The sequence below is a fragment of the Crocodylus porosus genome, unplaced genomic scaffold, assembly GCF_001723895.1.
Source record: "Crocodylus porosus isolate Cpor-Errol unplaced genomic scaffold, CroPor_comp1, whole genome shotgun sequence".
Taxonomy (NCBI): Eukaryota; Metazoa; Chordata; order Crocodylia; family Crocodylidae; genus Crocodylus; species Crocodylus porosus.
The window spans coordinates 34,108,309-34,124,855 of record NW_017728910.1 but is presented as its reverse complement, the minus strand read 5'-3'; the positions used below and the strand labels follow the sequence as shown (position 1 = coordinate 34,124,855).

At 42.5% G+C, this 16,547-nt stretch overlaps 1 protein-coding gene across 1 annotated transcript in view; it reads right to left on the bottom strand.

Annotated features, from left to right (window-relative positions):
* The window catches only part of DNER (delta/notch like EGF repeat containing), a 242,759-nt gene that overhangs the window by 203,820 nt on the left and 22,392 nt on the right, over positions 1–16,547 (bottom strand). Inside the window, exon 2 of the mRNA XM_019532557.1 lies at positions 9,914–10,210. Within this exon, the coding sequence (XP_019388102.1) occupies positions 9,914–10,210 (297 nt within the window). The remainder of the gene's footprint in view (positions 1–9,913; positions 10,211–16,547) is intronic.

The following is a 16,547-nucleotide window of genomic DNA, read 5'->3' as shown; positions in this document are numbered from 1 at the left end:
CTCTTCCCCATGCATTCTCCCCTTGGATCTCCTGCCCCCTTTCATCCCTTTTCCCTCTCTCCCCACTCACCCCACCCCCAACCACTCTTTGCCATGCTATCAGTCCAGTTGAGCTAGGTAGCACAACTCAGAGACAATCTTCACCCAAAATGGCATAATTTTAATAGGGCACTTAACACGTGTTAACAACCCGTAATGTGTGATCATTTCGGTTTGAAGTGCTCTAAACATGGTCTAATTGTAATGTGTAATTTCACCCTAACTTGTCACACACTTACAAGCAGAATACGTCCATATACATGCACTTAAAAGAGAATCTCATATCCACCTAAAAGTGGTGCTTCTTTAAGAACTAAAATATATGATGAATACAATTTAATATTCTTTTAAACTAATTGCCATTTTAATTAGAGAGATTTAAATTTAGATTTGTATATGGATTTTAATTTTTAACTGGATAATGCTACAACTTAAACATTCATTTAGAAACTCCCAGGCAGCCTGCTGAACAAGATTTTAAATTACTGTAATTTGAGTTTTGCACTCAGTTTGAAGCAATAAATTACTGCTATGTGCTACAGCAGAGGAAACAGTTTAAAGGTTTTGCTTCAACACATCTAGATTTAGCTACTTCCTACTATTGAGTAGAAATCTCAGAACAGTGTTCGTTTTCTAATTTCATTTGAAGATTCCTCCTACACTGAAGATTATGTTTTTTCACCAAACTAGGTTTCTAATCAAAATTAAAAACTCACGGCAACTATTCTCTCATGAATCTTGATAAGGCTTTATTTTGTTTAACCTTTTTTAATTAAAAATGTGGATTCACTAGTGCTAATGCCCAAGAAGTACCTTGCTTATGAATTGTGCTTTATGACTGTAGAGTTCTTATATTTTCTGCATTGAATTTTAGCAAATGCCATAAAAAAATGTAAAGCTTCCACAAACTCAACTTTTTAACTAAAAATGTCTTGTTGGGCATTTATTTCCCATTCCTGAAAAAACTTATGCATATGTTTATATTTATTTGCTCTGAGCAGGTCTACTGAAGTCAGGACTACTAAATTCATAAATCTTTGCTGGAATTGGGTCTTACTGGTTTGCATGGGCACTACTCTTTGTTTCATTGTCTGTACATGCTTAAAAGCTGATATATAAAACCACAAAGTATGCATCTAGGCTCTTGTATAACTGACTGGAATTACAAATCTTAACACAAAGGCTGTGTCTTCTACTTTTTCTGTAACATTCCAATATCAAAATCAAACCCCATTTGAAGCTTATTGGTAGGGATGATTTTTGACCTTAGATGGCAGTAGTTGGTTCACACTGGGGATGTCTACAAATGCTATTAATGCAAGTGAAGAAAAACTATATCAATTGAGCAAGCAGGGCTCAATTGTTCTAAACACAACTGTCTGGCACTGCTACCAGTGAACATCCCCCATCTCAGGCTCTCACACTGAGATTTCAGATACTACCAAATCTGTTGGCAACCACCCTCCTTGGAGGCTTAATCCTAGAGATCTTTGCACTTGAATGCCCCCAGAAACAACCCAATCTTAAGCCAAAAGGCAGTCTAAAGAAACTACAAGTTACATGTGATATTAGTCTAAAGCCAAAAGGGGCTCATGATTTACCATATAGTTCATTGGGCTTGGCCCCACCAGACTCAACAGCATTTCAAGTCATGGTGGCCCCACAGCTCAGCACTGCTTAGTTTGTGTATGTGAACTCCCAATACCTGCCACAAAGGATCCATGCAGTAATCAGTCCCTCACTCATGACTGGAATCAAGCGTTCTTGTCATGAGTCTTAAGATCCTGCAAAAATGTATATGCAGATGAGGCCTAAGACCTGGTCAGGCTTCCCCTCATGGAAGGCGGGGCCACACTAATCACATACGTCATGCTGAGAGAAGGGTCATCAGAGAGATTATAGGTAAACTATGTGGGGTCCCATTTGGTGATGTTTGCCAAACATTTAAGGCTGATGAATCATTGAAAATGGGAAAGAAAGGTGCAGCTCAGCTGTAGGCATGAAGAAGTCAAAATGTATGCAATGTATGCTTACCATGACTTGAAAAACAGTTGGTGCTGAGGGGGCTGAGTGCAAGGGGTACTGCTATATATCTTACTCAGTTGGACTGCACTTAAACTTTGGTAATAAGCATTGTTGTCCTAAACCTGGACCTGGAGAAGGCATACACTGAAGGTACTCTACAGTGTCTGTAGAGTGTGACACTTCTACAGAGTGTCTTAACAGCTCCTGTTCCAGATGCTGGAGCAGATGAGAGTCCCCTGACCTTCGTCAGCTGGATCAGGACCCTCTACATGGATGTGAGCAGTGAAGTGCAGATCAACAACTTCCTGAGTGCCCAGATCATGGTGCAGTTGGGGGTCCGGCAGGGCTGACCACTCTCCCCGATCCTGTTTGTCTACACCATCGAGCCCCTGGCCCAGCACCTGAGGCAAGACTCAGGGATCCACGGAGTCCACATCCTGGGTAACAGCAACCAAGAGGCCAAGGTCCTGGCCTACATGAATGACTTGAACTTCCCATGCCAGAACAAGTGGTTGGTAGAGAGAGCCCTGTGGCACACACAGGTATACAAGGTGGCAGCAGGGGCCAAGCTCAACATGAACAAGAGCACCTGCCTTACTGCAGGCAAGGTCAGGGTTCTGGAATCTCTGCGGGTCTCTGTCCCCCATGAGGGGGCCAGGATCCTCAGAATAGATTTCAACCCTGAGCCGAGTGGCAGGCCAGCGTGGGAGAAGATAGAGGCAAAGGTAAAGTAGAGACTGGGGCTATGGCACATGCACTCCCTTTCCAAGGGGGGGGGGAACAACACACATGCAGTGTACTTGTGAAGGTGTTGTTGTTACCAGTGCTTCTGTACACCACACTGGTTTTCCCCCCTTCCAAGCGTGTTACGCACAGGATCCAGAGGGCCGTGTGTATGTTATTCTGGGGCTCCAGATGGGAAAAGGTCACCAGAAAGACCTTGTACAAGGACAAGAGGGCCAGGAGCAGGGGCATGCCAGACATCCTCCTGTTCCTGTGGGCCATGTATGCAAGCCAGATCTGGAAGCTGGCAATGGGCACAGAATCCAAAACTTCCTGCCTGGTGACATATTTTGAAGGGCACATCCTGAGACACTGGGGGGTGTTCACCCCAACCAACCACAAACCGTAGATCATGGGCTCGCCATGGTTATACAAGATCCTAAACCAGCGCCACAATTTGTACAGCCTGCAGAATGCAGGCCCTGTGACCATGAGCAACCACAAGAAGATCTAGGAGACAGTGAGGCTGAGAGAGATCATGTCGCCCATAGACCTGCTCCCAGGCGACGTGTGCCAGGGCGTGTGGGAGCACATCGACCACAAGGACCTGCATAATGGTCACAGAGACCTGAACTGGCTGATAGCCAATGAGCCCTCCCATTGAAGGCCAAGAGGCATGAAGAGGGACAGCTAGGGAGATCCAACTACCCATGGCCCAACTACTATGGAGCCACCAAGACAATTGACCACCTCCTCTGGTTCTGCACCTGTGCCAAGGAGGTATGAAACAGGGTAAAGCAGCTCTGCGAAGTAGCAACTGGTGTCAACCAGCTAACCAGAGAAGCAGCACTGCACAGGCACCTCGCCAAACACCAGGGAAACCTGTCAGCCAGTTTCAATCAGTTTGCATCCTGCATCAGGAATGCCCTGTGGAAAGCCAGAAACCTCCTGTTGGCACAGGCATATGGACACACAGGTGGTAGGCTGTGTGAAAATGAGTCTGAGCAAACTCCAGACCTACTCCCAGAAATCAGTAGGATGGAGGATGGAGAGGATGTGGCCAAAGCCACTTGGCACAGAGGCATGTGGCACAGGATCTTTCAAACCACCACCCCCCTTCCCAGAGGGGAAGGGGGAGGAAGAGGAAGAGATGAATGGAACCGAGGACAGGGACGGCAACAGCAGCAGTGGATCCTCCAGCAGGAGCTGGAGTGACAGCAACATGGACAATAGGTAAGCTGAGTTTGCAATCCCACAAGAGGGGTGGGGACGAAAGGAAGGGGTTGCCTGGTCTGAGAGACCAGAGTTTGTGTGTGTGGCGCGTGGTGCAGATATTTTAACGTGTCCAGCAGGCCTTTATATGGGTGCGGTTTTTGTAATGGGTTATCGTTTTTTTGTCTGTATGGAGTGATACTCAGAGAGAGAGAGAGAGAGAGAGAGTGCGTGTGTGTGTGTGTGTGTGGTTTTTTTAAGTGGTGATTTACCTGGCAGAGGAAACACCATGACCAGGAAGGCAGTTTTCCTAGGGATAGGGGATAAGCACTTTTCTGGCATGAGGTAGTACCCACAGAGGTAACATATAGTTAACCTCCCACTTTCATTTCCAGATGGAAGATCTTGGATTTATGCCCATTTTATAGAAATAAGAGATTCCTCCCTAGCTTGCTCCTGCAGCCATATGGCTGAGGGCAAGCAAAACTCAAGGGCATCCAACCTTGGTCAGAGGAGTGGTCTGCTTATTCTAGCAAAATAAAGGAAACCAAGAAGAAGCAATGACGAGCCTGACAGACAGAGTAGGTATGGAGCACTGGTCAAATAAGGCGATACTGGAGATAGCAGTGGGCTTTGACTGGGAGCTTTACACAGCATGACCAGAGGACTCAGAGGCTATGCTGAAATGCCTGCAGAAGCTCACTTAGGTCATCGGGGAGGATGAGGGTCAGAAGCTGGTAGAGGAATAGACACTGGAGAAGATCAACAAAACTCTCCACAGCTTCAAGAACAGTAAGACTCCCAGGGACGATGGCCTGCCAAGGAGTTCTACATTGCTTTCTAGGACCAGGTGGGCCCAGACCCGCTGGAGGTCTGTAGAGAACCCATGCAGGAGGCCACCTGAGAGAAGAAATGGAAAAAGGCCTCATAACCCTTCTTTACAAGAATGGGAGAAGTAGAACCCAGAACACTGGCATCCCACAATGCTTATGACCTTTGACTACAAAACTAATGGCCAAAATCCTGGCCAAGAGCTTTAAGTCCATTATAGGTGCAGTGATCCATGAGGACCAATTGTGTGTGGTGCCAAGATGACAGACGCATGGAGCCCTGATGTAGCTGTAACACATGCTACCAATTGGAGAGGGGCTGAATGCTGCCATGCTGAACCTCGACCTGGAGAGGGCCTATGACCAAGTGTTCCATTGGTTCCTGCTTGAGAAACTGAAAAGATCAGAATCCCCTGAACCTTCATCACCTAGATAAAGATGCTATACATTAATGTGAGTAGCAAGGTACTGGTAAATGAGTGCCTGACATCTCCAACTGTGGTGGAGTCAGGCATCTGTCAGGGCTGCCCACCATCCCCAATTCTGTTCATCTGTGTAATTCAAACTACTATGACAGTGGCTCAGGCAGGACCTCAGGATCAGCAGAGTAGATATCCCTGGGAGTAACCAGGAAGAGACAAGGGTCCTGGCCTATATGGATGACCTCAATATCATATGCAGGGACAAGTGGTCAATTTAAAGAGTGTTATAACACACCCACGTATACAGGGCAGCAACAGTGGCTAAGCTCAACATGAGCAAAACAACTGCCTACTCAGGAACCTGTCAGCCCTGTGGGTCTCCATCCACTTCAGTGGGGTAAAGATCCTCATGGTGGAGCCTGAGCCACAGCTGACCAGACAGAAAGCATGAGAAAAGACTGAGACCAAGGCCAAACAGATTAATACTATAGAAATTGCACTGCCTGTCAACTGGGGGAAGGGGAGGGAAGGCGAGGGGAGGGGAGGGGCACAGGGCACTCACAAAGACAGTGTTACTACCAATGCCTCTACACACTGCACTAGTCTTCCCCTCCTCAAAGCAAGTCATTCGCAGAATCCAAAGAGCCATGTGCATCTTCTTCCGGGACTCCATATGAGAGAAGGTGGCAAGGGCCACACTGAACAAAGCAAAATGGTCTGGAGGCGGAGTACTGCCAGGCATCCCACTGTTCTTCTGGGTCAAGTACATAAGCCAGATCTGCAAAGTTGCAATAAGGACAGAATCTAAAACAGCTAACTTTGTAAAGTGTTTTACAGATCCACTACTGCGAAAGTGGTCAGTGTACACAATAACGAATGCAAGCCCATGGACCAGGGCATTGCCATGGTTCTACGAGGTCCTGAAGCACTTCTAGGACAAATAAAAACTGCATGACAAGGCCGCAGCAACCCTGATGAACCACTGTAAGATTCTAGAGACAGTAAAGGCAAGAGATATCATGTTGCCTATGGACCTATTACCCAGCAACAACCACCTGGCCATGTGGGAGCAAATCTTCCATAAGGACCTGCAGAAGGAGCATAGAGACTTGAACTGGCAGGTAGCCCACCAGGCACTCCTAGCATGGCCATGGAAAAACAGTGAATTAGCAGAGGCTCAAACTGCCCCAGGCAAACCTGCCAGTGGGAGCCACAAACAATCAACCACCTCCTCCAGAACTGCCTATACGCTAGAGAGGTTTGGAAGATAATACATGTACTTCTTCTAGTGGTGACGGAGTTCATAACCCTGACCAGAGAGGCAGTTCTGTATGGGCACTTGACTAAGAAGCAAGCGACCCCAACAGCCCGCTTTGACCAATTCATCTCCTGCTTCAGGAATGCCCTGTGGAGGACTAGCAACCTGCTCATAAACAGACAAACAAATCTCTCAGTCAAGGGCTAAATCAAAATTGGACTGAGTGAGATGTACTGGTACTGCAGAAAAATGGTAGAAGACGACAGACGAGAGACGGCAAATGTCACATGGAAGACAGGGCACTGGCATAGACTGCTCAGAGGCAGGTCCCCTGAAAAGAGCAGCGATGATGACAATGAGAACAACAATGATGACAACATTTGTTGATGACGACAAATACATGATGAGTGAAAGTTCTGGACAAATAGGCAGACGAGTTGGTGGGGAAATGAGGAGAAGGGAAAGGGGAAGTGGGGAGGGCACTGACGTGGCCTCCATGTAATTGTTATGGTTAAAAGGTGACAGAAATGGGCAAATGGGTGCTCAGGCACATAGGAACGTTGGTGTGTGGTGCAGTTTTATAATGGGAATGAGAATGGTGCAAGTGTAAAAGTGTGTATTGGACCATCAAGTGACCCACAGGTTGGTAGAGCTATAGCAAAATATTCAATCTAGATAGATAGATAGATAGATAGATAGATAGATATCCATCTATATTTCTCCATTTTATTTTAATTTTTTGCAAAAAAAAAGTGGTAGGTTTCCATCAGCATGTTTCCCCATATGGGCCATGTACTTTATAGTTATGTTGGCTGTATTTAAATTAGCTTCTATCTGGTTTCCATTACTGACCACAGACTGCTTTTAGCAGCAGTTCTAAGACAGGCAATGCATTTAATGAGATTTCCTTATATGGGAATGTAAGACGAGGGGCTTTTTTCCCCCATGTTGATTGGGGGGGGAAACATTATAAATTCAAGTAAAAAGGGTAAGGTGTGCTGCAATGAATACGAGATTCCCCAGTGAGGCTGGACTGCTGCACAAAGCAGCAACACAGTAAGAGTCTCTCATTAGAGTTCATATATAAAGCAAATTCTGAATGTCTTATTGCCAGGTATTGGATTATAAGATTTTTGTAAGATGCATGATAACTGTTTACAATTTACTACCAGCCACCTTTAGCAATCTTGATTATTTTAAATGCTGGTTCTCAGTCATTCAAACTTGGCTCAGCATTACATGTTTTATGCATCTATTATGACATTAGTGTTAGAAGGTACATATAATGCTGTACTTAATACTGTTTCCCATATAGATATATATAATGAGACTGATTTAAAATAGCAGTATTATGCCAAATTGAAAGCATCTGCTAGTATCAAATCACACTGATGGGGTATCAGTTCTTAGCCCTGTAAAATTTAAACACTTAAAACAAGAGAAAATTAAAAGCAGAAAAATTGTTTATTTTAAATTGTGTTCAAAAGAGCCAAATTGCATTGCATGGCCTCTTGATTAGTCAAGACTGAAGGTCATCTGGCTCCTGGGAGCTTCAAGGCAAGGAAACAATGGTCTGGGTCACAGAGAGCCTGGGGCTTCCTGCAACCCAGAATTTTAAACATACAGGGCACACCTACATGAGATGTTTACTGCAGAGTTGCCAAATTAGCTCTGCAGTAAAATGTGACCGTCTACATGTGCCATGCTATTATGACAGAGTAAACTAATTAACTGCGCCATAGGATAGTACTACCAGACACAAGTACCATCCTACAATGGAATATTTACTCCAGTACAACACATATGTAGATGCTGACCTGGTCGATGGGGGCACAAGAGTGCTTCAGTGTGTGGACTGCCTGCTGGGTAGCCCTGCACTGAAGCACCCTTGTACCCCAGCTAGCTCCTCTGCAGCACATTGAACTGAGTCAGAGCAGCCCCAGGCCAGCAGACTGACCCCTAGGGCCTCCTGAGAGCCAGGGCTGCTCTGCCTCATCTCAGTGTGCTATGGTCTCAGGCACACATGCAAATAGTGCACTTGGGAGCAATAAACTCCAGCACAACTGCGTTAGAGTTTATTCAGGTGCACTAATTGCAGTAGTAGACACGTTCACCAAGTAGTTTTAAAATGGCTGGGCACAAAGTTTGCAAGGGTCCTAGTCAAGGGGCTTCCCACACCAGTAACCTTGCAACCCACTCAACCTGTACCCCACTGCTGGCACCAGACTAAAGCTGTTCCAGTTTAATGCTAACAATCAGCAATTACTGGTATTGGGGCAACCCCTGTTGGGTTCCAAATCTGGGACTGCCCAGGTCCTAAAGTTGACAATCAGCTGAATGTCAGCATTGGGATGATGGGGCATGCCATGCATTCATTGCATGGTACCATACAAACCAGCTGCAAAGATGTTCCACATTTTATGTAGATTATCTTTGTGGATGATTTGCCATTTTATGGAGCCATAAATTGGCTGAATGTGTGGCATGGCACAATTAACGTAGATGCCATGAGCCTAAAAGGCTACAAGGCTGGAGACTAGAAATACAAAGTTTCCATAGGGAGCTTCATATATGCTCTCTCATAAAGTCAAATGATGGTTCACAAAACTGAACTCAGAAACATGACAATTTAAAATTATACATTGTAACCGGTGACTACCTTAGCATACAATAAAAACACTCTGGAACTGCAAGTTCAAATCTCAACACACAGCCTTTATTCTTTCAGATAGATCTTCTTTGAAGGGCACTATGTACTGTCTTGGAGGTTAATCTTATTAGAAACAGAGATGTTGAATGGCCATTAAAAATGAATACTAAAAATCAAGCTACTTTTCAAAAGATTATTTAAACACACGTTTTTCACAGTTCTTGATCAAGTTCTTCCCACTCCACATGCCATCAACTACTGACATACATTGTACTGAGTGTCATTTTTGTCACCTAGGCAATTATGTTCAACCACAGAGTTAGCTTAATTTCAGTAATATTATGGGGCTACAGTTTTCAAAATAATGTGGGATTCTTTTTATACACATGTAAAAGGCTATCACTACCAATCAAAGGAAGAAAATCATGCTAAAAGGTATGCTGTATAATTTACTCTTTTGAGTTTTTTGTTTAGATTTTTTAATTTATTTTAATATTCATGTTTATTAATAAAGAACTAAAAGATATTGTCTTCTACATATCAAAAAAGTTTCCAGAAACTATATCTAAAAATTCTACATCTATTTTGAAAAGAATTAAGCCATGACCATTTGCAGGTGTTAATGTTTTAGCTCGTAATTTTGTGGATTGGGGCAGAACTTATTCCCTAGTACTCCAACGTATATACCTACAGAACTATATCAAATGATAAAACAGCCTTTTATGTATGACTCCCTTAAACAGAGTGTTCTCACCTTTATTTCATCCCATTTCAGATCTACAACTTTCTGTCCTGCTTTTGGCTGCCATGTAGGTAATGTCATAGTCGCTCTTGAATGTGGTAAAACAATGTCAGGTTCCAAAGTTGATGAAACTGGTCGGATCTGTCTTGGTGCCAGTGACTCTGTCCATCCAGAGACTGGAGGACTGTGAAATGAATGTTCACAGTTTGTTCCTTCATAATCTTCATCACAAATACAGAGATAGCCTTCTCCACTTTTGCTGCAGTTACCATGGTGACATGGGTTGCTGGCACAAGGATCTGAAACAAACTAGACAAAAAAAATATAGGTCAGTTACTGTATATGAAAGATTTGCTTCTGAATTTCAGAAATGCCATCACATGAGATTTCCCTTTCTTCCTCCCCCTGTCAATATATTTAGCATTCAAAAATATGTGCTCATGTCAAAATTAAGTCTTGATGGAATCTCAGTGATTTCAAAAGATTAAATAAGAATAAAGAATAATTATATGGCTCTCTTTCCCCAGGTCACTGAACACTACTTCAGTCATGATACTGGCCTATATAAACAGAGTAGTAAAGAAAACAGATAATGTTCAAATTTTCAACTCTGCCAAGATGACCTGATGGCAACTTCCTGGGGACATATTACAAAAATATTTGCCATTAGATGCAATTTGGTGCATTCCAAAGGCAAAAAAGGACAGGTCTATCTATCTTTGTGTGACAAGGATAAAATTAGGAACAGAAGAAAAGGACACAGGACTGAAAGATCTCCTGGGTCATGAAGTCTAGCTCTATGCTGCCACAGAAAGATGTGTCATATAACCAATTCATAAGTTTATCAAGCTCCATCTTAAAATTGGTCAGTCTTTTCCCCCGCCGTCCACTGCTCATATTAGAAATGAAGCAGTGATAAATAAATAAATGGAATGATAGGGTGTTTGCCTGTACTGGTAGAGGACTGGACTCAGTGACCCAGGGATTTTTTCTAGTGCTAAATTCATTCTTCTAATTTCCAGCCTAAATTTACTCATGTCAAGTTTATACCCATTTTTCCTATGTCAGCATTGTCCTTTATCTTGAGTACTTTTTCCCCTCCTAACCCCAACTGTATTTACAGAATACAACTGTATAGTCTCTCAGCCTTGATTTTGCTCTTTTAGTCCCCTATCATAAATAGGCTCTCTGCTCCCCTAATAATCCTGTTCCAATTGTAATTAATCTTCCCTAAATAATTTTAGGGGACCAGAACCATGCACTGTATTCCAGATGAGGTCTCAATAGAACCTTTTATCATAACATTAATATTTCCCTATTTTACTTGAAACAATTTGCCTGATGCCTCCCATGATCTCATTTTCCATTTAGTCATGCCACGCTGGTGGCTCAGCTATCCCGCAAGTAGATAAGACATCTAGGTCCGTCTTTTCTACTGCTGTTTCCAAGTAATAAATCTGCAGTCAATTTCTCTAGTCCTCAGTGTCACTCAGGCCTCTTAGCATGATATGCTGATCCTCCTCTATACTGACACAAAGCAGGGAGGTACTGTCATCAGAAATTAACTTAGTATACTCTTAACTTTAACTAATTTAGTGTAGATACCTGAGCAGTATCTCGAGGGAGAGCTCAGCTCATTAGTATAGCTTGCAGTCCACTAGCATTTACCACATGAAGAAGATCTTACATCACTAAGGACTTGATTCAGCAAAAAATAAATTACCTGTATTGCAAAAACTTACAAAACCTGTACTTCAGGACGTTGCAAAATTTAGTTGTATTTTTCACTGAAACAGGCATCAAAGGACTAGTATATGGAGGTATATGGAATATTGGGAAATAGTGTTAGAAAAGATTAAACAAAAAAAACTTTGGCTAACAGGGTGGGATCTCCCTTTATGGAGGAACAGCCAACCCTGTTCAGAGACCTCAGCTGTGGGGCTAAGTAGAAGAAAAAGCAATGGGAATGAAGAAGCACACTGTGAAAAAAAACTTTCTGGAAAGAGAAGCCAGGATGCTGTGCTGGAGCCAGAAAAAGGGACTGTTTTCCTGGGACATATACAGACATGGCTTGATGTCTCATTTGTACCACCATTAAATAGAAGTTGACACCCTTTGTTGTGCCATATGAAAAGAAAATCAATGGTGCAACAAAAGACTGCTGCTTAATTGTAGCAGATACCTTTTGCCTTTGTCACACTTTCCCTGTTCAAGCCAGACCAGTGTCCCAGATTTGGCTGGGTGGGGAAAATCCTTCCCTGCTCATCCAGATTCCTACCCCAGGTGTGGCTGGGCAGATAATGGTCCTTTCCTGCTTTCCCCACTCAGCCAGAACCATGCTCCAGATCTGCCTGGATGAGGAAAGCAGGCAGATCATACAGTCACTTGTCCCACACCAAAGACAGGGCAAGAGGCAACATGTTTTTGCTGAGTGAAGTGGATTGGCTGTGCTGGGACACACTGCAGCACAGCTGATCCACTTCATTCAGCAATATCTATTTCTAGCCCTAATGTCTGGAAGAGGATAAAGGATTTTGTTTGTTTACTGAATTTTGCTTTGGAGAACTGGATGAGGAATTCATAAGGGGGCAAATTCACCTGCAGGAGCCAATAGGATAAATGACCTGCTTCACTTTCTCATTTTCATTTGTTATGGCAAACATAAAAGAATTTTGAGAGAACAGGAAAAATTGTACCAACTATATTACATGATTTTTTTATTTAGACTATTATTTTTATTTATATAAATAATAACTGATTGTTTACATGCAAAAGAATGATCTTTCACATTCTTGTGGTTTGGAACCTTCTTAAGCATAATAAATGAATGACCATTTAACTGATCTTAAAAAATTACATGGCATGAGCAGCACATCATTGTTTTGCAGAAATATGTATTCTTCTTAGAATCATAGAAAATTAAGGTTAGAAAGGATATCAGGAGGTCATCTAGTCCAAATGCCTGCTCAAAGCAAGACCATCCCCAACTGTATCATCCAAACAAAGGCTTTGTCTACCCAGGTCTTAAAAACCTCAATAGATAAAGATTCCACAATCACTCTGGGTAGCTGGCTCCAGTATTTTACTATCCTCTTTGTGAGAACTTTTTCTCAATAGGTAACCTACACATCCCTTCTATAACTTGAGACTATTGCTCCTTGCCTGTTATCTGCCACCACTGAGAACACTTTAGCTCCATTGTCTTTGGAACCACCATTCAGGGGCTGTTATTAAATCCCTCTTCAGTGTTCTCTTGTCTAAACTAAATAAGCCCAGTTCCTTCAGTCTTTCCTCATATGGCATGTGACCCTCCCTCTAGCCATTTTCACTGCCCTCCGCTAGACTCTCCAATTTGCCCAAATCCTTTCTATAGTCAGGGGCCCAAAACTAGACACAGTACTCCAGATGTGGCTTCACCAGTGCCTAACAGAGGGGAATAATCACTTCCCTTGATCTGCTGGCAACAGTCCTACTATGCAAGCCAGTACAGTGGTAGCCTTCTCAAAATGGGCGTAGTGTTGGTTCAGATTCAGCTCACTGTCCACTGCAACTACCAGGTCTTTTTCTGCAAAGCTGCTGCTTAACCAGTCAGTTGCCAGTCTGTACTGGTGTATGGGACTGTTCTGTCCTAAGTGCAGGACTTGGCACTTGTCCTTATTGAACTTCATGAGATTTCTTTTGGTCCAATCCTGTAATCTGTCTAAGTCTTTCTGAATCCTAGCCCTAGCCTCAGCACAGGTTTATCCAAAAGTCTTATGAAGTGCATCTCATTATTACTATTTCTTGCCATTTTATAGGCATCTACACTAAGTTTAGCTCTAGCCAAGGATTCTGTGAATGGCTATTATATGGTTAGAGAGTTGTATTGATTCCTTATCACTATATTTATTTTTCTTGAAACCAAATTATGTACATTTATTTCTCTAACACTAGTTTTAAACATCATCATCAATGGGTGCATCTACATGTGCAATTAATAAGACATAGTAAACTCCAGAGCAGTTCAAGCCAGAGTAAACTGCTCCTGCGGGAGAATCGACACATGTGCCCAGAAGAGCAACAATTTGAGCCAGGATGGAGCAGGCTCCTGGCTGGCTGGGCTGACCAGGCACAATGTACACCTGCAGTCAGCATTTACACATGTGTTTTAGCATAGTAAATTACTCTGCTCTAAAATAGTAGTGGTCCCCATCAGTACTCTCTTTTGGCAGAGTTAATTAGCTTACCATGCCCTAATACTGCCACACGTGTAGACTGTAATGCTTCACTGCAAAGTAAATTGTCCACTCCACAGTAAAGTGCACATGTAGATGCACCCACTATATGCAGAAAAGTCTTTTCGAAAACCAGCCATATTTATGATATACACCCAAAAATTTCAACAAAGAATAGGATCAGCCAGTATACTGTCAAGTATTCTTCGCTGTTAGGCAGCTTTTTTGAAATACTATGGTTTCAAACACAGTCAGGCCAGAAATCCAAGTCTGTGTAAAAAGTGAAATCAAACCCCCAGTTTTGAGAATTTCCAAATCAGAAAATTTAAAATCTTGATTTGAATCTATTCTTCCAAATTTCAGAGCATTTAAAAACTACTAGTTACAGAGGTAGACTCCTTTTGTGAACTTGGATCCAGATTTACATTTAGAAGGATAGTGGGGTTAGAGAAGCAATTCATCCTATTGCCTAGTTTTAAGGCTGGGCTGTTTAATACTTGTGACAGACAACAAGCTGACATCTTGGAAACCTAGTATACAATCTCTTTGATGAGTATCAAAATATACATAGAAATCAATATTACCATCTTCAGGAACGATAAATGCTGTTACCCAACAGCAAATGAAAAAAATAAGGATAGTAAAATTTATTCTCCACGCGAGTGTTCTGTGGAGTAATTAACTAGTTCTTGTAAAGCACTATACATGTGCATTATTTTGTATTCTAGATAAGGATTGGAAAGTCCTGGCAGATGCATGAAAAGGGAAAAAATAATGACCAATGTTTCTGTCTTGAATGTGGAAACTTATTTTCTGAATCTTGCCATAAGAACTCAAGTGTGCCCCTTTTTTTAGGTCTACTGTTTATGCCAAAATACCAATTTATGTGAAATGCGGGGAGAAGGGCAGCATCAGAAAAAAAAAAGTTTCTAGGAATTGTTAACAAACAATACATAAGAATCTTGGGCTAGTCTAATTATTTAGCTCACTAAGGCCATCATCTGTCATTCTAGAAAATGTTCTTCTGAATTTAAAGATCAAAATTTGACATTAAATAATTTTAAAATATGTTATAGTAAGCTTAATATAAATATAAAATATACATACAATATAAAATATATTAATATAAGTATAAAATATTGTAGTAAGCCAATATAACTATTATTGTTGTTGTTATTGTTGTTATTAATGTGTGCTACTGAAGTTTGAAGGGAAGTAAAATTAATGGGCTTAGGGGAAATTATTAGCTAGGCACCTGAAACTGCAATTTTGACAGTTGTATTCTCCTCTGCAGGTGCAAAGATATTACTTACTTCATTTCAGTGTACTCAGTTCAGTTTAATTCAATAGCTAGGGCTGTTTGTACACGAAATGAGAGGTGTGTGAGCACAACACTTTAAAATCCGGCTAAATGCTTTTGCACCACTTTAATGGTGTTGGTTTGTACGCCTCGGTGGCATATTGTGCCTTAATTCCAGCCGCTGCAGGAAATTCAGTGGCATAATGCACCTTAAAATGACTTGAGGCACAGCAAACTAAAACCCCTTGAAGGAGTTTTAGTTTGCTGCCCCTACAGCCACAAAACAAAGCACCAGGCTCCATTCATCTCCACGGCTCTTCAGGAAGCCCTGCAATCTGATAGCAGCCCAGGAAAGCAGGCTCTACCCAAGAAAAGCAGCTAGCCTGATCCCCTCCCCGCTACCCGGAGCCTGCCTGAGCTGTACAGGGGCCTGGTGCTTCCCTCCATGGCTGAGGTGCCCCCTGGGACCGCCTGAGCCAGGTGTCTGTGGGTGAGTGCTGCCTGTGGGGGGAGCCACCACTGCCACAGAGGAAAGCACCACCCCCACACGCCCAGCACAGGGTACACTTCGCCCACAAGCAGCTCCCCCTCCCCTCCCTGCCAGAGTTAGGTAAGTCAGTGGGGTATGTGCACGACACAGGGGTTTAATCAGCCCTAAATTGAAGTGGTGTTTTTAAAACTCACTGCTTCAATTTAGGGCCCCTATTTCATCTATACATGCCCCAGTTCACTAGAAGTTAAGATGACAAATAAGAGTCGAAAGAAGAAAGATAGCTTACTATACATGAATAAAAACAAGCTATGAGAAGCCAGGAACTATTAACTGTAAAATACTGAGGGACATGGTACCCAGTCAGTTCAATTTGCTGACTATAGATAATATATATTTTAATAGTTTTTAAATGAAAAATGATATTCTTCTGTTTTCATCAGATTTTTAAAAATTACTTAAATAACGCCTTCTTATTTTGAAATTAAATTCAAATTTATATCCAAAAGAAGCTTGACACAAATCTGAAGTAAAAATGAACCATATGAAACCATGAGGGGCCAGCAGGGGACTGCATGCTTAGGGGCAACCAACATGGGTTCATCAGTGGCAGGTCCTGTCAGACCAACCTGGTGGCCTTTT